Genomic DNA, 20,235 nt, shown 5'->3' with positions numbered 1-20,235 from the left:
CTGCGAATGGAAGGTGCTGTTATGGATAAGTGTATGGACGCAAAAGCTTCCAGCGTCAGCGCAAATCATACGACAGAGATGCCTTCGTCTTTTGAGGTGAGGGAAAAGTTAAGAAACCAAGGAAACTGGGAGTGTTGTTGGGCGGTGGGCGATGCCGCCTCAAGCACTGCGCCGCACCATCACGCACGTGCCGCCAAGGAGTGGCGACGCTAATATTCAGGGGTTTCGGATCTCGGTCACCGATCAACTCCCTGAGACGCTGGGGATAAAGCCCGGCTTGGCATCCCTTGCACATTAAGGCATTCACCTTCCCATTTGGCCCCGGACTGTTCAGTTGTCTACCTTCTGGAACAGAACTTCAACGGTGAACCAAGCCCTCGACGAGCCGATGGAGCACGGACATAGGAGTCCTCAAATGTTCGGTTTTCACGTAAAGAGCAACGGCTGAAAATGCTACGCATGTCGGGTGCCAAAAAAGGCTGACGGACCTCGCATGCAGGACGCAGTAAGCACGGAGGCTGAGTGGCTGTCAACGAGTAGAAGAGACAACAAAACTGTCCGCCGAACGTCTCTCCTGCCCGTGTCTCGTCTGGACGGGATGCCATACTCCATATTGCAAGAGAATTGGATGTAAGTGGATTTGAATGTTCAGAAATACGCTACCTGGTCAGGTTGACTGCCGGTTATAGTCCGGGGAAAATCAGCCTGATTTGCCGCAGTTGTTGGCTGCCAAGCTTTCCCCATCCTTCCGCTCTTTATTGCGGATTCTCCAAAGATAGAGGGTGTGCCACTGGCATGGCAAGAAGGGGACTTGAATTGCTCGCTGCTCAATGAAACCTTGAGAGACGAATACGGAGGAGACGGCGGGCCATGTAATGAGAATCTGGACGTACGAAAAATAATGGTATCTTTGTAAGTTGCTGCGACCGGATCAGACATGTCTCGGCAAGGACTCGCCATTGCACCCGCTGCTTCATCCTTTCCCCCTCCGAAATCAACGCGGGACGGCGGACACGCCATCACCGTCGGAGGTTGCCTGAAGTGGAATGCGGTGGAGGTTATGCTAAGATTAGCTTTCCAGCGACATCACTGGTGGATGGCTTCGAGTGTGGATAGGGGTAAGGTAATCGGCGCAGTCAGCAGAGTCGCTTGAGACGCAGAGACGTTGCCCTGCGTAAGCCGCGGGTCCCCTTGGGTGAGGAGAGATCCTCCCTGGGTTCAAATGGAGGAAAGACGGCTGAATTAACAGCCCCGAGTTTTGCCGTGTCTCAGCGGGTTAACGGGATGAGGAAATGGCATGTTTGGCTTTGTCCCTCGCTGCGTCTCTTCCTATGAGAATCGGTGGGAACGCTGGTTCCAGCCCCTGAACTCGGAGCCGATGGAGGCTGTGGGTCCGTGGAAACGCTCGGGTTCCCGCCCGAATCCCCTTGTGCTTTCCTTGTTTGGGAACTCGGATGTCGCAGCCTTTCCGGGCTCGTGTGACAAAAATTGGCCCAATCAACGCAGCATGCGCTTCCCGTGCCCCATGTTTCTGCCTCAGGCATCCAACCCATTTGGCCAACGTGGCCAGAACATAAAGGAAGCCTGGAGCCCCGTCAACAACCAGCGCCGTCCCAGCTGTTCACCAAGAAAGCCAAACTGTCCTTTTCGCCAACACAACCAACCACCGAGTTCGCTCAAGTCGACAGGGTTGAGCTGAGTCACGGATGGACTCGTCATGCGCAATGCGAATCCCCTGACATCTCTTCTGACATAATACTTGGTATTGAGGAACTGGGAAGGCGCCTCAATATTACAGTCAGCCTCAGCCCTTCAGCGCTCTGCAACCCTGCTTCGCTCTTTGTCAACTGGCAAACAACCCACCAAAGAACGAATTCAGTCAACTCGCAGATATCGCACAAGTCCTCCTACAAGGTGTAAGGTCTAAACCACCATGGCCGAAATGCATTCCTGGAACCCCTCGGCGTCGTCGCCAAACGTCAAATTCGAGGGCTCGCCCACCGAGTCGGTGCTCTCAGCCCCCGAAGAGATATACCCCTCTCTGTTTGGCACCAGCCCCGCCCCGACGACCACGGTCAATCCCCTCGAGATGATGTCCCCTCCCGAGTCCATCTCCGGGGAGAGCCAACCCGACCTGACCATGCTTGCCGGCCTGACGGCCCTGACACAAACCACTCTGGCCCGGTCAGAAGCTCCTTCGGCTTCTCCCCAGCCGGAATCGGAGAAGAAGCCGGTCAAGAAGAGGAAATCATGGGGCCAAGTTCTCCCAGAGCCCAAGACCAACCTGCCCCCCAGGTATGCAATGCCAATGCCGAATCTAGCCCATGGCTGCTTTATGCTGACCCATTGAAAGGAAACGCGCCAAGACCGAGGACGAGAAGGAACAACGCAGAGTCGAGCGCGTCCTTCGCAACCGCCGAGCCGCGCAATCGTCGCGTGAGCGGAAGCGCTTGGAGGTAGAGGGTCTGGAGCGGAGGAACAAGGAGCTCGAAGCGGCACTCCTTCAAGCCCAGCAAATCAATCTCACTCTCCTCGAGGAGATACAAAAGTTCCGGCAGGGCGGAGTAGTCGTGAGCAGAACCTCGCCGTCATTCGACGGACTCCGCCAGACCCCTGTCACATTATCACAGCAGCTCTTCGGCTCTCAAGACGGCCATGGCGCCGCGATGGGTGCCGGCAGCTCGTTGGAGCAGCTCTTCCAGTCTATTCCATCTACCGCCAACAAGACGGTTAATCCGGCCTCGTTGTCGCCCGCCTTGACTCCGATTCCTGAGGCGGCTGAGGAGCAAGTCGAGCCCGCGGCAACTAAAACTCCTGTTGCCGACGTCACTTCCACGGCCCAGGCCAGTGCTTCCCCCGATGCGACACAACATCCTGCAGAGATGTTGTGGCAAGACCTGCAGTGTCGGTCGGCGGAAGCACCACCCTTGGCGTGGCAGATGACGTTGCAGCAACAGCTGCACCCAGCACTGGCGCTGCTCCTCCCGCTCCAGTTCCTTCTAGCCTCCACCTCAGCGATTCTTTCTCTATGCCAGAGGCCCTTGATGCAGATCGCTATCTCCTTGAAAGCGGGCTCCTCTCTTCCCCCAACTCAGCCGATTATGAATACGATCATCTGGCTGGTGACGACACCACACCGTTCGCGTTCACAACCGAGTTCGACATCAACGAGTTCATCACCGACGGCGAGCTCAACGTCGCGCCCAGCAACGAACAGCAGCCGCAGCAGCTCTACAGCCGCTCCGTCGCAGACTCGTCCCTCCTCCACCCTGAGACTCCGAACCCTTCGGAAGATCCTTACCTGCAGCCCCACTCTGGCGCGTCCCTTGATGGATGCGACGATGGAGGTATTGCGGTTGGCGTCATCTGAGGGACACGCGGTCGACCGGGTTTCGGGAGACGACGAGTCGGCGGGGGCAGCAGCTGCCGGAGACTCGCAGCGGCAGTTGCCTCGTCGCGGGCCGACTACCGGCTGGCTGAAGGGAGCCGCCCTCCCGTCGAAGGAGGTCTTACTCGCCCTGTTGTGGGTCCTCAGAGTCGAACAGCGGAGACCAAAAATTCGCGACCAAGTGAAGGCTTCTCTGAAGCCCGGAACGTCCAGTGTCCCCAAGACATTAACACCAACAGTGAACAAGACGACGTACGTCTTGAAAGTATCACATAAGCGAGCGAGCGAAGAAGCAGGACATGGCGCTTTCCTTAAGAAGCGGCGCTTTCAATGAGGGATTTGTATGATTCAATTTTGGAATGGCATAGCATGGCGAAAAGGGATCCTGGAGGTGCTATCTGGCAGGCGTTGATTTACTGAGCGTGCGTTGCCGCTTCGAGCCTTGAGTATTTGTGTATTGTTTCTCTGGACAATCGAACTTGTCTTGGCCTTCGACCTACCTGGTCTTTCTACCTGTTGATTCTGTGCCTGGGTGTGCAAATGCTTGGCTCTACGGTCCCAGTTTGTATTCGGTGTTGACTGCTCAATACAATCTGCATCTTCAAGCAACATTAGGTCCTACCAGGCTTTTGAGAATACAAGACTGGTACTTGGCCTTAAGTCCACCGATACCATACCATTGCTCGCCGAATCTCAGCCCGGTCTCTGTGGTCGATTTAGCAAGATAATTGGGTTGCCGAGTTAGTCCAGTGTTGCCTTGAAAACGCCGTTTTCGTCAACAAACTCCAAGCATAAGGAAGTGTCCGCATTGCTGGAAGGAGACCTATGGCAAGTCTGTCTCCATCAAAGAAAGCACAACATTGGACATATACAGCTGCTAGAACTGGAAGCATCCGGGTGGAGAGAAAGGTAAATAGATACCTGCTGTGTCAAGGATACCGTAGTACACTTGCTCGTAGCACCAGGAGGATCTCAGTCACCTCACAATACGTAAGGTACCCGAACCTAAGTGAGAAGCCATCTGATTGCCTATAGTCCGCCCACTGGTTGCTGACGACAAGGATTGACTGACCAAGTCAATCCGAACTTGACGTGAGTAAGTGGTTCTCTTGCACGAAACGATCTCTTGCCCCGGACCACCACGGGGCTGACGGGTGTATAAGACCGCGGAGTTCGTGACTTTCGTGCCAGGGTCACAAGAGCATTGTAGTATCTGGCGGCGCCGCGGCATCGGGCACCCTGTCGTTCCCTTTGATTCTCCAGCCGTCTGGAATCGATGTCTCACTCTCTCTCAGAGAAAAGGCGAAAGAGAAGTTTGGGGAAAGATAAACGGCGACCCCAACTCTATCCCTTGTGGATCTCGACTTCAATCTCCCCGGGGCCAGCGGGCGGGGAGGGGGGCGGATTGACTAAAGTGTGGAAGTTAGTTAGAGGTGTCATGTAGAATATCACGGCACCCTCGCAAAACAATTGGAATGTATCGCACATGCGAGACATAGTCACGTTGCTGGCGACTAGGGCAAGGTAGGTTTCTTCCTATAATTGCTATCAACGCAGAATATGCACTGCTGCAAGGCACAAGTCTAACAGTTGGACTTGTCACTGGGCACACCGACTTGAGACAGGGCAGCTGAAAGAAATCTTGCATTTTCATTGTCGTCGCCGCTGCGGTTTTTCCATTCCCACCAGGCATCGATTTCTGGGCTCCCACCTTCTTCCAAATTCCCACCTTGAAAGTCTCAAATACCAGATTCTCGCCAGGTCCCAACACTTCAACACACAGTAAGCCGCGACAACGACACTCGCACATGATTTATTTCTTGGTCTCAATGCGCAGCACTGCCTGCACCTCGCCAAGCGCAGCGGTTTCTGCCTGCTGGCAGCCTGTCACCCCGCCAATCGCGCATCCGAGTCCGACGGATACTTGCGTATCTCGAGCATTAGGTGACTCCCCATGCAGCCCATTGCCGGTTGAGGCTGAGATAACCTCCCTGAGCTATGTAACGTGTTAAGCTATCGCGCCGACCACAGTTGACGCTATTAATAGACCTCTCCGCCACGACGGTCTATCTGTCCATCGGGCTGGAACCGCGACGGGACGGATGTTTCCGGAACCGCTACGAGGCAAACGAAGGGAAAAATGGTCAGTGGTCGCAGAGTGTCACGAGGATGTCAATTTTTGGTTGTTTCTGATGTTGATTGTGTTCTGTGTTCTCAACTGTCCGATGTTCCAGACAGCCTCCAGGGTGTCTATCACCAGCCACATGTGCGTCCGTCTTGGCACCCCTGAATCAGGGTTCACGTTCCAACAGATGTATCCCATCAAATCTCAGTGGACAGCGCCTCCTCTCCGCCGCCGCCCATGACGCACATGCAAACAACAAGGCGGCCGCAGCCCATCCCCGCATCGGCCGTAGTGTTGTATGCCTTGGCTGGGGTCTGCTTCTCCGACAGCTGCGGAGTTATCAACCAATGAAGCCGTACCCCGCGAATAAGGTAATGATGACGGTAAGGCTGAAGATCAAAGGATGCACAGCCCGTTGAGAACCACAAGATCGAGATCGGTTACGTAACGACGGTGCTGGTTTCCATTGGGCAGAGTGGCCATGCGCACCTTCCCCAGCTTTCGGCATTGCCTGATGGTGGGTTGCACACCACCGGCCCTGGCTGACTTGACCAGACCACCAACAACTGAACAGTTGCCGGCGATAACACGAGCGAGCAGATGGAGAAGAGAAACTGATCGAAAGCAGCCCAGAGGCAAAGGAAACTACCTCGGGAACAAGAAAGCTAGGTCACTCGGAGTCCATCTCGGACTTCCTCTCTCCCAGCCTTGACCAAGCTTTGCAGCAGTAAGGGCTGCCTCATGAGACACTCCACGCTTGACACGGAAGCTCCTCGGCTTTGGCCAAGAACCATGACCATGCCGATGGTCAAGATTCCGCTCTACCAAACGGGATGGGCTAGAGCCGCTCCAGCAATCCGCCCGCCTGTCTTCCTAACGGATACGGTCCTGCGGTTCTGTGGACAACGCCTCTCCTGGCAAGTGCCAGTGCTCTGAATTCCCTTCACTGTGTCGGTGGCCACACTTCCTTGCGGCTGCAACTGCGCCCCATCCCGGACGCCCTCCGACAGCACGGCTGATCTAGTCACTTAACTGTGCTAGCCTCCGAAACGGCACGTTGGCTCCTATTGCCAGTTGCCAGCAATACGGAGTGTCCCGCCGGTGCCCATCATGAGCGACTCAAGACACGACACGCCGGCCTCTCAAGTCGAAAGTGGCAGTGTCGATATCATGATTGGAGTTATTCCTGGCAGCGAAATGGCTGGCCACCATGGCGTCGGAGAATATCCCCAATGCCGGATGGAGTGGAAGTCGAGTGTGAGAACGACGTGTATAAATCTCAGTCTTTACGGGCATGCGCTCACTTGCCGTCTCATCTCTCCATATCACCCCCAACCCCCTTTTCTCCTATATCTATACCACGTGGAAGCTCCCTTCGTTTGACATCCGGGTGCAGCACCCCGGCCCCTTCCCTCACACTATGCTTCACAGTACATTATTCCTTGCTCTCGTCGTAGGAGGAGCGGTATCATCCCCCACAGGCCCCCCTCACTGCACCGGCGGTGATTGCGGAGGCAAGTGCGGCGACGGGTAAGTAAGCTTCTCATCACCTACTTCAATCAGCCTCCATTTGCCTCGCTCCCGTCTTGAACCTTGAACAGGTCTTGGCTAACAACATCAAAGCATCGTCCAAGCGCCCCACGAGCAGTGCGACCTCGGCGCCAAGCTCAACGGCGCCCTCAACAGCGGCTGCAGCGTCGACTGCCAGATCATGCCTGTCTGTGGCAATTCCCAGGTCGAGACTGGCGAGGAATGCGATTTTGGCAAGGACTTGAACGGAAATCCAGGTTCTGGCTGCACCGTTGACTGCAAGAAGTGTGCGGTCTGTGGCAACAGCCAAATTGAGGGCACTGAAGAATGCGACGTTGGCCCTGACAACGGCAAACCTGGCTCTGGATGTACTGCAGACTGCAAAAAATGCCCGGTCTGCGGTGACAGCAAGGTTGAAGGCACTGAAGAATGCGACCTCGGCTCTGACAACGGCCAGCCCGGCTCCGGGTGCACCATCGACTGCAAGAAGTGCCCGGTGTGCGGTGATGGCAAGGTTGAAGGCGACGAAGAGTGCGACCTGGGAACTGAGAACGGCAAGCCCGGCTCTGGCTGCTCTGCCGATTGCAAGAAACCCATACCGCTCTGTGGCGATGGCATACTCCAAGATGGAGAGGAATGTGACGACGGCGAAAACAACGGCAAGCCCGGTTCAGGGTGCACTATTGACTGCAAAAAGTGCCCAGTTTGCGGCAACGGGCAGGTGGAGGCCGGCGAGGAGTGTGACCTGGGCCTGGACAACGGAAAGCCGGGGTCTGGCTGCAATGCCGATTGCACGCTGATGGGTGAGTGCGGCGACGGCATCGTTGAAGACGGCGAGGAATGCGATCTCGGCATCAAGAACGGCGAGCCCTGCTCCCGGTGCTCGGCCCATTGCACGAAGACTCCCCCTTGTTCCTGCGGCAATGGCATACTCGAGCCGGGTGAGGAATGCGACGAGGGTCCTAACAATGGTGCGCCCGACTCAACATGCTCAAAGGACTGCAAGGAGACCCTGCCCTGTGTCTGCGGTGACGGCAAAGTCGACCCCGGCGAGGAATGCGATGAGGGGCCCAACAACGGCGAACACGGTTCGACTTGCTCGAAGGACTGCAAGAAGTACCCCCCTGATGTCTGCGGCGACGGCAAGGTCGACCCCGGTGAAGAATGCGATGAGGGGGCTAATAACGGCGAGCCAGGCTCGATTTGTTCGTATCACTGCAAGAAGTACCCCCCTGATGTCTGCGGCGACGGCAAGGTCGACCCCGGCGAGGAGTGCGATCTTGGTGAAGTCAACGGCGAGCCCAACTCTGGTTGCTCTGCGGATTGCAGGAACGCGCCGGTTTGCGAATGCGGCAATGGCAAGGTCGAACCGGGCGAGGAATGCGACCTTGGCGACGCCAACGGTCAGCACGGCTCGGGCTGCTCCGAAAACTGCAAGGTGGTACCCGTATGCGGCAACGGAAAGCTTGAGCCCGGCGAGCAATGCGACGCCGGCCCGCTCAACGGAGCCTACAACAGCGGGTGCGCGTCGGACTGCACGCTCTGCGGCTACTGCGGCGACGGCGTCGTTGACACCTCGCAGGAGCAGTGCGACTTGGGCTGGCAGCTGAACGGGTCCCCCGGCGCATCCTGCTCCGACAACTGCACCACGATCAACCCCCCTTGCGGAGAGTGTGGCGACGGCATCGTCCACCCCGGCGAGCAGTGCGACGATGGCGCCGACAAGAACGGCCAGCCCGGCTGGCGGTGCGGCGAGGACTGCAAGTGGGCCTCGGGCCCCAGCTGCGGCAACGGAGTCACCGAGTGGCCCGAGGAGTGCGACGACGGCGCCGACCTCAACGGCACCCCGCACAGCAGCTGCGCTAGCAATTGCACCCTGACGACACCCTGCGGCCCTCCCCACCCCCCGGTCTGCGGCAACGGCATCGTCGAGTACCCCAGCGAGGAGTGCGACGAAGGGTGGTACATGAACGGCCGGCCGGGCAGCAACTGCACCACCGACTGCCGCAAGACAAAGTGCGCCCACCACCACCAACAACCAGACTGCCACCCGGACCCGCCTCGCTGCGGCGACGCCAGGGTGGACGAGACAGCCGGCGAGGAGTGCGACGACGGGGAGCTCAACAACGGCAGGGACTGGTCCGCCTGCGACGGCAACTGCAAGCTCAAGAAGACGGACCCTCCGGGCGGCGGCGTGTGCGAGACCTGCAACCCCAACCCTTTCTTCAACAAGTGCACCATCACGACGTCGTGCATCGTCGCGCCGCCGCCGCTGGGCAACAGGCACTACTGCGCCTGCCGCGCGGGTTACCGCGCCAACAACCTGCTGCCGACGGACCAGCGGCAGTTCAGGCTCAAGTTCGAGGGGCAGGAGTACAGGGTGTTCGTGGCGCCCGGGATCGAGTGCGATACGCTCTGCACGAACCCGCATCCGGGACCGAACTCATGCCAGGAGGTGCCCGTGAGGGAGGATTGTTAGGTTGAAAGGGGGTTGACTGCACGGGCAAGGTAAGGAAGGGGAACGGCGGTTTGAGGTGGGCTGTTTGTCCGAGGTTTTGATGTTTTTTTGGCTGGTTTGTGTTTTGTCATCTTCTTACTCTCTTTAACGGAAATCACTCTTGGGTTACAGTGGGTGGTTTCCTCTTCACCCTCCGTGATATGTTATTACCGCATGTTTGATCTCGGCCACTGGTCGGATTCTTCTGTCTTACTATGCTTGATGGTTATTACATACTGCCTTTGCTTGGAGGTTGGCTGGTTCGCGTTCTTGTCGAAGGCCGTCTTGGGTACTGGAAATGACAGTGGTGTTGAGGGCGTCGCCCCTTTTTCGGTCTTTTGATACCTGAGTCAGCGCTTAAGTGAAATGAGTTAGACCTGAATTTGTCTCAACTCAATGTTCTATCTTTGGTGTTTGAAGTACAGAGAACGAGATGTCCAGCAGCCGGCTCATCGAGGAATTTGGGGAGAAAATGCAAAAAGCTCACCATCCAGCTCCCAGAGGAGGTGCCTGGCTAGCAGTTCTGGTCCTCCGGCCATTTCCAACTGGGCCATTGACTCCGTGGAACGGGCGTTGGACGAAGCGAACGTGGACCTAATCCATATGGGGCGGGAAGGGGCTTGCATGGACGATGCGTCACCTTGTGGATTTGAGATGGAAGAGAAGTCGGGAGTAGGGCTAGGACCTGATCTGGCCTGGATCTCCATGCAGATGTTGGGCCAAAGACAACTTGTTGAGGGAGCATTCGAAAATGAAGATTACCAGTAGTGTTTCCCGTGCTGCTAGCTAAACTAAACTCCAGCGGCGTCCCTCGCCCTCTTTCTATGTGATCCAAAACATCAAACCAATAGACACTAAGTTATGTTATAAGAGAACATGGAAGGAAGTCGTGACGTGAGACGTTGGTCCCTGCGAGGGTGGGGGATGGGGAAAGCAAAAAGAAAGACCAGTCTAACCTCGCCGAAATGAACCTGACTACTGACTATTTGCTCTCCAAAAACACAGCAGCATATTTACGTCCGAGACAGCTGGTCAAGGAGGACGGAAAAACAACCGCCTACCAAGAGAAGGTCATCAGGGCCGGGTTGAGGGCCAGCGGCAGCAGCAGGTGCGACGCGGCGACGGTGGCCATGGGCAGGATGGCGACAAAGTCGGTGATGTGCCAGCTGTAGGGGATGAAGGGAGCCACGGCGAGAATTACCATGCCGGCGATGAAGACGGTGGCGAAGAGCATCGAGAATTTGAACTGGGCCAGCAACCCGTTAGCATCAACACAAACGACGTTACACGTGCCATATCCATCCACGAGCGGGGGGACTCACCTTCTTCAACACCTTGGGCACCTCGATGAAGAAATTCGAAAACTCGGCCTCCTTGGACGTGGCGCCCCACGTCATGTCAATCTCAAACATGTGCGCCAGCAGGGCCTGCGAGACGTGCAGCGACAGGCCGCCGAGGAAGATGGCCAGCAAAAAGGTCCACTTAAAGTTCTCGAAAAGGGCGTACAGAATGTTGCGCTCGCCGACGCGGTACCGCATGACGGCCAGGGCAATGTTGCCGAGACCGTTGAAGACGAGAATGATGGAGAACCACACCTGCCACGAGTCGACGTAGTACTTGTCGAGATAGCCGTTGAACCAGCCCATGAGGAAGTAGTTGACGCTGGTCATGATCCAGGCGGCGCCGATGGCGTAGTACGTGCCAATGTACGAAATGACGGTGATCTTGGACGTGAAGCGGATATTGGAGAACAGGAAGCGGCGGAAGAGCGGGGTGAAGGGTCCCTTCCAGAGCCACTTGCGGATCGGGTGGAAGAGCAGCTCGTTGCAGCCGTAGGCGTATTTTTCCCAGCGGGCCAGCTCGTCGTACACGGTCAGCGACACGCCCTCCTTGAAGCCGTCGCCAGCCCAGGCGGCCAGGCGGATGATGTAGCCGTTGCACTGCAGACGCAGCGACATGTCAAAGTCCTCGGACACGTGGCTCTCGGACCAGAACTTCTCATAGCCGTCCTCGTCCTCGTACGAGACCTGCTGGATGGCGGACCAGCGCAGGATGGCGTTGTGGCCGACAAAAGGGGCGACGTCGCCGTTGGAGACGGTGTAGCGGATGGCGCTGTAGATGAGGTTCGTGAAAAAGGTGATGCCGTTCTCAAAGTAGGTGTGGACGACCTGCATGACGCCCGACGAGAACTGCATGATGCCGACGTCGGGCGAGAGCTCCATCTCCGACACGGCATCCAGCAGACAGTCGGCGGGCACGCGCGTGTCCGAGTCGATCAGCAGGATGTAGTCGCCCACACGGATGTTGCCGTCGGCCCAGGCACGGCCATCCTCCTCGAGCACCTCCTTCAGGGCGCGCTCGTAGGCCTGCGCCTCGTCGTGCTGCGACCAGTCGGGCGTGCGCTGGACGGCCGCCAGCTTTTCTTCCACCTTGCACGAGATCATGAGGGCAAAGTTCATGTTGGAGGCCTTCTTGAACTTGCCGCGGCGCTTGAAGCCGTTCTCGCCATGCTTGGGGCGGGCAACCCAGCCAATGCTGTGGTCCGCGTAGAACTCGATACGCGCGCGGCGGTCTTCCTCGGAGATCAGCTGCAGGCCGTCGTCGTTGATGAACATGTTGGCCGACCCGCCCTGCAGTTCGTAGGTCGACATAGCCTGCTTGATGGACTTGACGGTCGGGGCAATAACGGCTTGCAGGCCCTCCTTGTAGACCGGGCACTGAACCGTGACGTGAGGCAGCACGCTGGACCGCAGTCTCGGCGGTGGCCGGGCAGAATAGAACTTGGAGTTGATGGTCAGTTGGCGGATCGGGCCAAAGATCTGAGCCAGGCAACCGACGATGACCTGGGCGAAAAAGAGCGTGAAGAAGATCTGGACGGGGAACAGGGCGACGAGCGCGAGGCGCATGTAGTTGCCGTCGACCGAGACCTCGATGGCGAGCTGGCGGAAGGCCGCACCCAGCGAGACGGTGACCAGGACGAGCGTCATGCTGACCAGGTACGTGTTAAGCAGGTGAACCGGCCGCTTTTCCGGCTTGAGCTCGCCGCTCTCCTCATCCACTTCGGGCTCCTCCACGATGGGGCCTCCCTTCTCGTCGTCCTCATTCTCCCCACCGGCCTTCCACACCAGCTCCATCAGCTCCGACTCAATCGCCTTGGCGCGCTGGACGAGGTGCAGAGCGTCGTCGTCCCAGACCACTAGCAGACCCTCGGACGCGACAAAGGCGGCAAACTGGTGCTTCCGCGCGCGGGGAAGGTCGTCGATGGTGGGGAGAATCTGGACGCGCAGGCCGTTCATCAGGGGCACGTCGACGGCATCTGGTGACCACTGCAAGAAGGTCTTGATAACTCTAGAGTTGACCGTCATGGCACACTTTGCGAAACCGTCAGCATCTTTACCACCACCCGGACTTGAAGTAGCGTTAGCTACAGTGATAGGATCCAAAACGCACCTGAACATTAAGCGCGGCGCAGGCCAGCGCAAATGGCGAGTTGCCCAGCTGGGGCGGGCAGGCCATGTACTGGCCCCTCGTTTTCCGCAAAAGGACACCCTCGATCTCGCCGCTGCCATCCGACACCCACAAGTGCGAGCATTGTTGCTGGTACAGGTAGTTGACCATGACCTCGTGCTTGATGTCATCGAGGAAGAGGGAGCTCCCTGCCGACCTCACGGAGCGGCCCGAGATGGACTGCGGTCGTGAGCCATAACTGGGTGTTGGGGGTTGCAGCTCTGTATCTGTTCTAAGCGATGGTGGGGGGTTTCCTGTGACGGATGGCCGTTGCTGGTGTGCGGTACTTTTCTTTGGTGGTGATGCGGGTGTTGTTTGTGCCTTTTGCTCAGGCTTTTCAGCCTTGAAGTAGTTACCGATGCCCATGGCGGCGGCAGCAGCCCAGCGGTTGGGCTTGCTCCCTCTCTGTATTAAGATCCTCGCCGTTCAGAACGGGACGACCGGATGGCAAACCTCCCGTCAACCTCCGAATCACTCGGGAATTTTCCGCCCTTTCTCTCAGTTGGGTTCTAATTATTCAGGTCAGCAACCGGACATGGCACATCGAGACTTTCGACTTAAAGCAACACTCCAGAGATACCGATAGGGGCTCAGAAGCTGCGCTAATTCGGATCTCGTACCTCGTGGTGGCCGGGGTAGCACTGCGGCGTATGCTGTGCAATGGTGACAGAGTCCTCGCTGTTGCCGGCACCGGTTCCAAGCACGCGGCCGAGGCGAAACCGGTTCCCACTTCGAAATCGTCGAACGAGCGAGAGTGAGAATTCCTCCAAGTCCCAAGGCACAGTAGCGAGTGGACGGCTTCAGAGGTGCCTGAAAGCCCAGATTAGCGAACGAGGCTCGAGGATCGCAGCCGTCGTGGTTGCAGGTTCTCGAGGGGAAGAACTGTCTTTGCAGATCCCGAGCGCGTGGGAACGAGTGTTGATCGCCGGAAACTTGGAGGGACTGAGGCGGGAGACAGCGACAGGGGAGGGGGAGGGTCAAAAAGAGGGTGGACACTGGAAGTGGAGGGCAAAGCAACGCTGGCCGATGCAAGCTCCTGCACCAAGCAGCTGGTCGTCCACGGGCAGCACAGGGGTGTGTGCTGGCGATTGGTCGAGAATGGTCTGCCCTAGCGAGGCACCATGTGTGCTTGGCGACACGAACCTTGACCTTGTGGGTGGATGTACCCAACAAGGATCAAGGTTGCCGAGGGCCCGTGTAGGTGATAGCTAGCGTTAGCGGAAGAGCCGGTTTCCCGGTTTGTCCAAGTCAATGCCCGTTCCTACCAACATTTCCTCCAGCCTACAAGGCTTTTATCTGCGTAATTGTAATCTGTACGGAGCGTACCCCGTACAAGAATCAGTAACAGTCTCATGGTGACCAACACCGTGACGACGGAGCTTCGGAGCAGCAGCAATTCTCAGCTCCCATGGTGTCAGTCCGGCGGCTGTCACCGCTGCAGGCGCCGCCTGGAACGATGGTGGCAGGGGAATTTTCAAGGTCGCCATGGCGTTTATGTGGCGGCTGGGCGAGACCAGAGCTCGGTGGCCATTGGACTGCCTTTTATCGTTCAGTGTCAACTTCGATTTGGCTTGGCTCCTCAGCAATTGACGAGAAAACGACCGGTCGCTGCACCCAGCCATGCAACTTTTTCGCACCATCCCGTAGCATGCCATACGATAAGTACTGTACGATGTATGCTGTTATTAACAGGCACGCGAGATTTTTGCAGACTGGAGCCGCATCGACGGCAAGGCGTGGAGTATTCTCAGGATCTCTCGGGTTCCACTCTTTCCTCACTCCAGATTGGTGCCCTGGACATCGTCGGCAAAGTGGGGCTGCCTACACGTACGTGTAGAAGCGGGCGGGTCTGGTCCAAGGGAAAAACCATGGCGGAACAACCGAACAATTCCAGGCTCTTGCTCCTGCCTTACCAATTAGCTAGGGTCTGGTGCAGCTTCTATGTGTATCTCACGCTGGGTTGCGAAGTCTTCGATTCTGTATCATGTTGTTTACGGATACCTGTCCCATGTCCAAGCCATGACTGGAATCTGGACCGAAGGTTGACCCGATAAGGCTCAGCGGGAAGCAGGACAAACGGAGCTGATGAGGCTGAACCGATGGAGAAATGGCCGACAACGCTATCCGTATTGAGATGTTTCTCAATTTTCACAGTGGGTACATGCGCCAGCACCAACTTTCAGCTGGGCAACAAAGTCCGCCTGAGAGCGACATGCAACTTCCTTGACCAGCAGTCAATAGCGCGCTGAAACCCTGCCATCATGTCAGGCTGGTCAAGATCTTGGCGATACAGCTTATTGTCAGTAATAAAACCACGTTACAGCTGCTTGTATTCGTGATGCTGCTCGTTTCAGAGATCGTAAGAGAAAATGATCATCATGATGATGGGTGCCGCAGCACTCGAATCCCCCAAGCATCATCTCGAAACCCATCCGCATTGGGATGGTCGGCCTATAGCCAGTCATCGCGGGTTTCAACGCGTCCTGAGTCAAGGTCAAAGAAAATACGAGCATTGGCACTGGCCACTTGCTGGGCAAACAAACGCACTTCACGGTTACGATACCAAAAATAGCGTCCCGTCGGCAAGAAAAATACCGCCTCTTCCCCTCTCCCCTCCCGTCACAATGATCCCATCTATCTGCACAGCACAACCCCATCGAATGCATCTGTGCAGGCAAAATGACCTTCCCGAAGGATTGGGCTGTTTGCATATTACGTCTCGTTTACGATTAGCTGTGCTGGCAGCCTCCATGGCCAGTCAAACGCTTTTGTCCTAGGATCGATGATGACAGACGCCGTCTGAAGATACTGCACCGATCATCGCCACGCTCGTGATATCAGTTGGTGATGATGAGACAAGGAGAGTACATGGGCATGCGGCCCATCTTCTAGTCTGGCGTCTCGCTGGTGTTTTTGACTACTGTATGCATGTAGTTTCACCTAATTCACAAATTTCCACTTTGTCCGGATCCGCCAATCAGACGCTATCGCTCCAGTCCTCCGAGCTTCGATCTGCATGAGTGCGCACAGACCCACCAGCTTTTTTGACAGCGACAGTACGCATGAGTATATGTGGGCCGCCCTGTGGAGGTGTATGAGCTGGATGAGACTGTACGGTATGTCTCAGTCCCATTCTTCTGAACCAACGAAACTCGCTGGTCCGTGGATTACCTCACGATCACCTTGCAGTTCCTTCAGCCTCTCAATGAACGACGAAAACCCAACACTAGCATAAATGATGTTGACGCTGTTGATAGACAGAACTTGTTGAAATCGAAAGGTATGGGAAATCATTTGTATTGTACCTTACCATACAATATACTTCAATGATCAGAATCTATCGAATCCACAGCGGAGATAACTAAACTATAGATCTGGCTGATGATCCCCCACTCTGCCAAGTTCCAGCCCTGTTCGGGCCAGGCCGGCTCCTGGTTTCTGATCCTGTCCAACATTTTGAAGTATTTCGCAGCTCGATTATCTGGGTCTTGGGCAGGAGAAAGATTGTAGTGTTGCGGATAACACGGTCCGAGATTCTGGTTGCAGTGCATATTGGGAGTGAAAAGGCTCGCATCGTATTCCCCTTGGGCCACTCGGCCCCTCACCGGCAGGATTCTCCCTTGATGGTTGCATCACGCATGAAGCTGCATTCTTGTCGGGCCCTTTTCGGCAAACTCTTATCCATCTACACCGGTCGATAAGCTATGGACAATTGGACACATTGGGAGCCAGAACCAACCAATGTTGAGAGATTGATGAGGACGAGTGTTGAAGGGATTGAAAGTTGGCGCCGCTCGAGCCCCCGCCAAAAGCACAAAATAAAGGGGTACAACGGTCAGACATGACGCCGCAGCGCCGTAAAGCGTTTCGGAAGCCGGAATAGCTGGCTTGGAGAGACAGATTCCGTCAAAGCGCTGGTTCACTGTGTCCCAGTGCATCATAATGATCGATCAATCCATTGGATGTTGGTTAAATGTCATTATGCTCGTGTGCTGTTGGGTAAAATATGCTGCCCATGTCAGAACCACCAGCTGTGCGTTCTAGATCCAACTCAATTCCCTGGAAATAGCCAAAGAAATATAAACATTAGATACCCAAGAAACAACCAATCTATAACCCGCAAAACACCATCGCAGACAGAGCGCAGTAGAACCCTCGTCAAAAACCCACTCGAATCACCTAAAGATCCTCATCGCCATCGCACTGCTGCCACATCATGACCTTGCTGACCTCCATCTGCGGTTGGGTCCAGGTGGGCAGCCAGCGGTCCTTGGCCTGCCAGAAATCCTTGCGAGCATTGGGCGAGGCATCCAGCCAGGGCTTACCGTTGACATTGTCCTCGAACCAGCCGTTGGTGCCACCAACAGCCAGGTTCAGGATTAGATAGAATTTCTGATCAAACGGCGTCTGCGCGCGGCCAGTCTCGCTCCAGATGTCCTTGATGCGGGTGCCGTTGCTGTCCTGGACGGGGAAGTTGCCGCGCGTCCACATGGGCGTGTCGAAGTTGACGTACAGCACCTGCAGCAGGCGCGAGTTGACGTAGGTAAACAGGTACTTCTGCGACCACTCAAGGCCAAAGACGTTGAAGCCGGACGAGTAGGTCGTGTGGAGGGCCTGGCGCTTGACGTTGGTGCGCCACCAGGCGTCGTTGGCCGGGTTGGGTCCCCAGTGGAGGGCCGACGACATGATGTTGTTGCCGCCCTGCGGGTACGTGTAGTTGTTGCCGCGCGACTCCATGATGTCAATCTCGCCCGACTGCGGCCAGGGCCCGTAGGCCGAGTCGACCGGCATCATCCAGATGGCGGGCCAGAGCCAATCACCGGCCGGCAGCTTGGCCGTCACCTCGATGCGGCCGTACTTGATGGTCGCGCCGCGGCGCGTGTTGATGCGTCCGGACAGGACGGGCGGCACGATGGTCGAATTGCCGGCCGTTGTGTTGGTCACGGCGATGCAGTAGTCCGGGTTGGTGGACGTGCAGGTGCCGTCGCTGAGGAGGTCGATCTTGTGGTCCTGCTGTATCAGAGCGTCATCTTGTGGCGTGGCCTTGATGATCAGGTGGCCGTTCTCGACATAGACGTTTTGGTCGCCGCCAGTGGTCTGCTCGAACTCGCCGTTGCTGTTGCTGTGAGTGTCTGCTTCCTTCCGTTAAATGATTGTGGCTGGCAAAACTCACCCAAACCCGTTGACTTGGACCTCCTTCATCCACACCTGCTCGTTGAAGCCGTTCGACCACGTCTCCTCCAACACCGGACAGTAGTTGTGCTTGACGACGCTGCGGATGCCGTCCCAGACAAGGAAGCCCGAGATGCCCAGGCCGATGACGATGCCGATGATGGGCAGGATGGTGACCCACTTCTCCTTGGGGTCGACATTCTTGGTCCATGGCTTCTCGACCTCGCCCTTGCGCACACGGCGCGAGTGGAAGTAGCGCTGCCCGCCGTCGAAGCGGCCCAGAGCCGAGGCCGAGTCGAAGCTGCTGGCGGGGCGCGAGGCCATGGGGCTGGAAAAGGGGTTACCATTCTGGCCGGACGACCGCTGTGACGCCCGCGACTCGACACCGTCTCCAAAGGGGTTTTGGCCGAGGGACTCGCTGGGTGTCCCGGGCCGTTGCGGGGTCGGGGCGGCGGTGGAGGCTACCGACGGCATGCCGGCGCCGGAGCGGCCGAAGTAGTCGTTGTTGTCCATGGGATGAATGGCGGGGCGGGCCGCCGTGATCAATGACCAAGCTGCTCAATCAGCTGCGCCGGCTTGCTGTTCTCAAGCAGTAACAGCTGGAGCGAATCGCCGGTCAATTAAGGGTGAGGACGGGAGTACAGAGTATGGGTGATTGATGAGCGAGTGTCGGCGTCTGGTGTTGGGTTAGGGTCTCTGTGATGAATCCCTATTGAAGTGGTAACCTTGCGGGCGGCTCGTAAACGAATGACGGGGTGTTGATGATGTGGTGTTGTCAACCGCACCCGATGAAAACGAGAGACACTCCCAAGCAGTGGGGGAAGCAAACGCAAGGAAGTCGGGTTGTGGTGATGTGATGATTCTGGTGGGAGTGCTGCAACAATCGGCACGCTGGCGAAAACGCCACAGTCTGGCTGGCTAGGCCCTGACTGGGCACCAGCAGCTGTGTGCCCGCTGTCCAGGAACTGCCATGGCCGAAAACTTGTCCAGCTCGCAGCTCGCCGGCCTGCAAGGTGCTGGGGGCTGGAACAACCTGGAAAGTGGCTTGGCGATGCTGCCATACCAGCGACAAGTCGCATTAGCGCATCCATGATGGCGAAGTGGAGCGATACGCTGGGGATCCGCCGCCGTCGCCTGAATCTGGACCGTACCCGGTAAGATACAGGGCCCCTTGGAATGCGGCATGTCTCCATCAGTTTTCCCGTAACTTACCGTAACTATGTACCATTCGATTTTCAACTCCCCTTTTCTTGGGAGCCCAACTTTTCCCACAAGCGCGATCTGCAGTGGCCGCGGCGGCTGAGGGCTGCTAGTCTTGAAAAATTCAAGCTTCCGTTCAGGTAGCCAGGGGTGCTGCTTGCAGCCAGGACGGAGCTGCTCGATGATCATTTCCACCATTGTCTTGACCATCGATAGCGCTTTCTGTTTCTGGCCGGCCAGCTGTCAATGACGCGGGCGAAGAAACGATGGCTTCAGCCGCACATAACACTGGGCTCCAAATGATGAATTGTCGACGACAGAAATCCGCACGGAAATGCTCTACGGCGTGTGGCTCGGTTGACTCCCATATCGTCGTCTACCTGCGCAGTGGGCCAATCATGGCCTCGATAAAAAGTCGTAGACTGCAGTCGGTATCGACAGATATCGTCGAGATAAGGCTACTGTACGGTACACAGTCATCAACACCCGGCGCCATGGTTCCCTGGTCTCGATCGCCGAGGGATCCGGCGGAGCCAAGAATAACACTTCGGGACGGGAAGGCCAAGTTCCAGAATTCCAGAGCCTCATAGTGATCGCCCCAAGCCGAGATTGATGACAAAAGAAAGAGATTTCTGAGCAGTCGTGGGGGTCCATATCCCGCCCGTCTCGCTGCAGCATCTCGCGCCACGTGCGGCATTTGACAGTGTGACACATTTCAAGCATATGTCTTGAGAAGAGCGGAAGGAACGGCGGTCTGCGGCCATCTACGTACTCCTTGCAGAATCATGGCCAAGGCATCGGAAGTCAAACATATCC

At 56.8% G+C, this 20,235-nt stretch overlaps 7 protein-coding genes across 7 annotated transcripts; 5 read left to right on the top strand and 2 right to left on the bottom strand.

Moving 5' to 3' along the window:
• Positions 1-1,942: 1,942 nt before the first annotated feature.
• N657DRAFT_570967 (uncharacterized protein) lies at positions 1,943-3,722 on the top strand (the record flags this gene model as incomplete). Its single annotated transcript, XM_062788778.1, has 2 exons — positions 1,943-2,295; positions 2,354-3,722. The coding sequence occupies 2 exons, from the start codon at positions 1,943-1,945 to the stop codon at positions 3,720-3,722; spliced, it is 1,722 nt and encodes a 573-aa protein (XP_062648511.1).
• Positions 3,723-5,105: 1,383 nt separating this feature from the next.
• On the top strand, positions 5,106-5,598 carry N657DRAFT_643488 (uncharacterized protein). The gene has a single exon (XM_062792567.1). The coding sequence runs from the start codon at positions 5,218-5,220 to the stop codon at positions 5,398-5,400; it is 183 nt and encodes a 60-aa protein (XP_062648510.1). The 5' UTR covers positions 5,106-5,217; the 3' UTR covers positions 5,401-5,598.
• Positions 5,599-6,933: 1,335 nt separating this feature from the next.
• N657DRAFT_679566 (uncharacterized protein) lies at positions 6,934-9,522 on the top strand (the record flags this gene model as incomplete). Its single annotated transcript, XM_062796198.1, has 2 exons — positions 6,934-7,043; positions 7,137-9,522. The coding sequence occupies 2 exons, from the start codon at positions 6,934-6,936 to the stop codon at positions 9,520-9,522; spliced, it is 2,496 nt and encodes an 831-aa protein (XP_062648509.1).
• Positions 9,523-10,597: 1,075 nt separating this feature from the next.
• N657DRAFT_570250 (uncharacterized protein) lies at positions 10,598-13,413 on the bottom strand (the record flags this gene model as incomplete). Its single annotated transcript, XM_062788715.1, has 3 exons — positions 10,598-10,786; positions 10,863-12,911; positions 12,991-13,413. 3 exons carry the CDS (start codon positions 13,411-13,413, stop codon positions 10,598-10,600), a joined length of 2,661 nt encoding a protein of 886 aa, XP_062648508.1.
• A 548-nt stretch (positions 13,414-13,961) lies between these two features.
• N657DRAFT_331073 (uncharacterized protein) lies at positions 13,962-15,224 on the top strand. The gene has a single exon (XM_062786863.1). The coding sequence runs from the start codon at positions 14,400-14,402 to the stop codon at positions 15,099-15,101; it is 702 nt and encodes a 233-aa protein (XP_062648507.1). The 5' UTR covers positions 13,962-14,399; the 3' UTR covers positions 15,102-15,224.
• A 102-nt stretch (positions 15,225-15,326) lies between these two features.
• Positions 15,327-15,886, top strand: N657DRAFT_643485 (uncharacterized protein). Its single transcript, XM_062792566.1, has one exon. The coding sequence runs from the start codon at positions 15,417-15,419 to the stop codon at positions 15,822-15,824; it is 408 nt and encodes a 135-aa protein (XP_062648506.1). The 5' UTR covers positions 15,327-15,416; the 3' UTR covers positions 15,825-15,886.
• Positions 15,887-16,817: 931 nt separating this feature from the next.
• Positions 16,818-19,231, bottom strand: N657DRAFT_670644 (glycoside hydrolase family 16 protein). Its single transcript, XM_062795554.1, has 2 exons — positions 18,221-19,231; positions 16,818-18,163 (listed from the first exon to the last, which is right to left on the bottom strand). The coding sequence occupies exons 1-2, from the start codon at positions 18,730-18,732 to the stop codon at positions 17,227-17,229; spliced, it is 1,449 nt and encodes a 482-aa protein (XP_062648505.1). The 5' UTR covers positions 18,733-19,231; the 3' UTR covers positions 16,818-17,226.
• Between the last annotated feature and the right edge of the window lie 1,004 nt (positions 19,232-20,235).

Source organism: Parathielavia appendiculata (assembly GCF_033297405.1).
Source record: "Parathielavia appendiculata strain CBS 731.68 unplaced genomic scaffold N657scaffold_4, whole genome shotgun sequence".
NCBI classification, from domain to species: domain Eukaryota; kingdom Fungi; phylum Ascomycota; class Sordariomycetes; order Sordariales; family Chaetomiaceae; genus Parathielavia; species Parathielavia appendiculata.
Note: the sequence above shows the minus strand (reverse complement) of the source record. Positions and strands in the feature narration are given on the sequence as shown.

Coding starts and splice junctions, on each gene's coding strand:
- N657DRAFT_643488 (XM_062792567.1), top strand. CDS start 5,218: ATGCGCAGCACTGCCTGCACCTCGCCAAGCGCAGCGGTTTCTGCCTGC.
- N657DRAFT_643485 (XM_062792566.1), top strand. CDS start 15,417: ATGATCATCATGATGATGGGTGCCGCAGCACTCGAATCCCCCAAGCAT.
- N657DRAFT_331073 (XM_062786863.1), top strand. CDS start 14,400: ATGGTGACCAACACCGTGACGACGGAGCTTCGGAGCAGCAGCAATTCT.
- N657DRAFT_670644 (XM_062795554.1), bottom strand. CDS start 18,732: ATGGACAACAACGACTACTTCGGCCGCTCCGGCGCCGGCATGCCGTCG. Junction 18,164..18,220: donor GTCCAAGTCAACGGGTTTGG/GTGAGTTTTGCC, acceptor TCACAGCAACAG/CAACGGCGAGTTCGAGCAGA.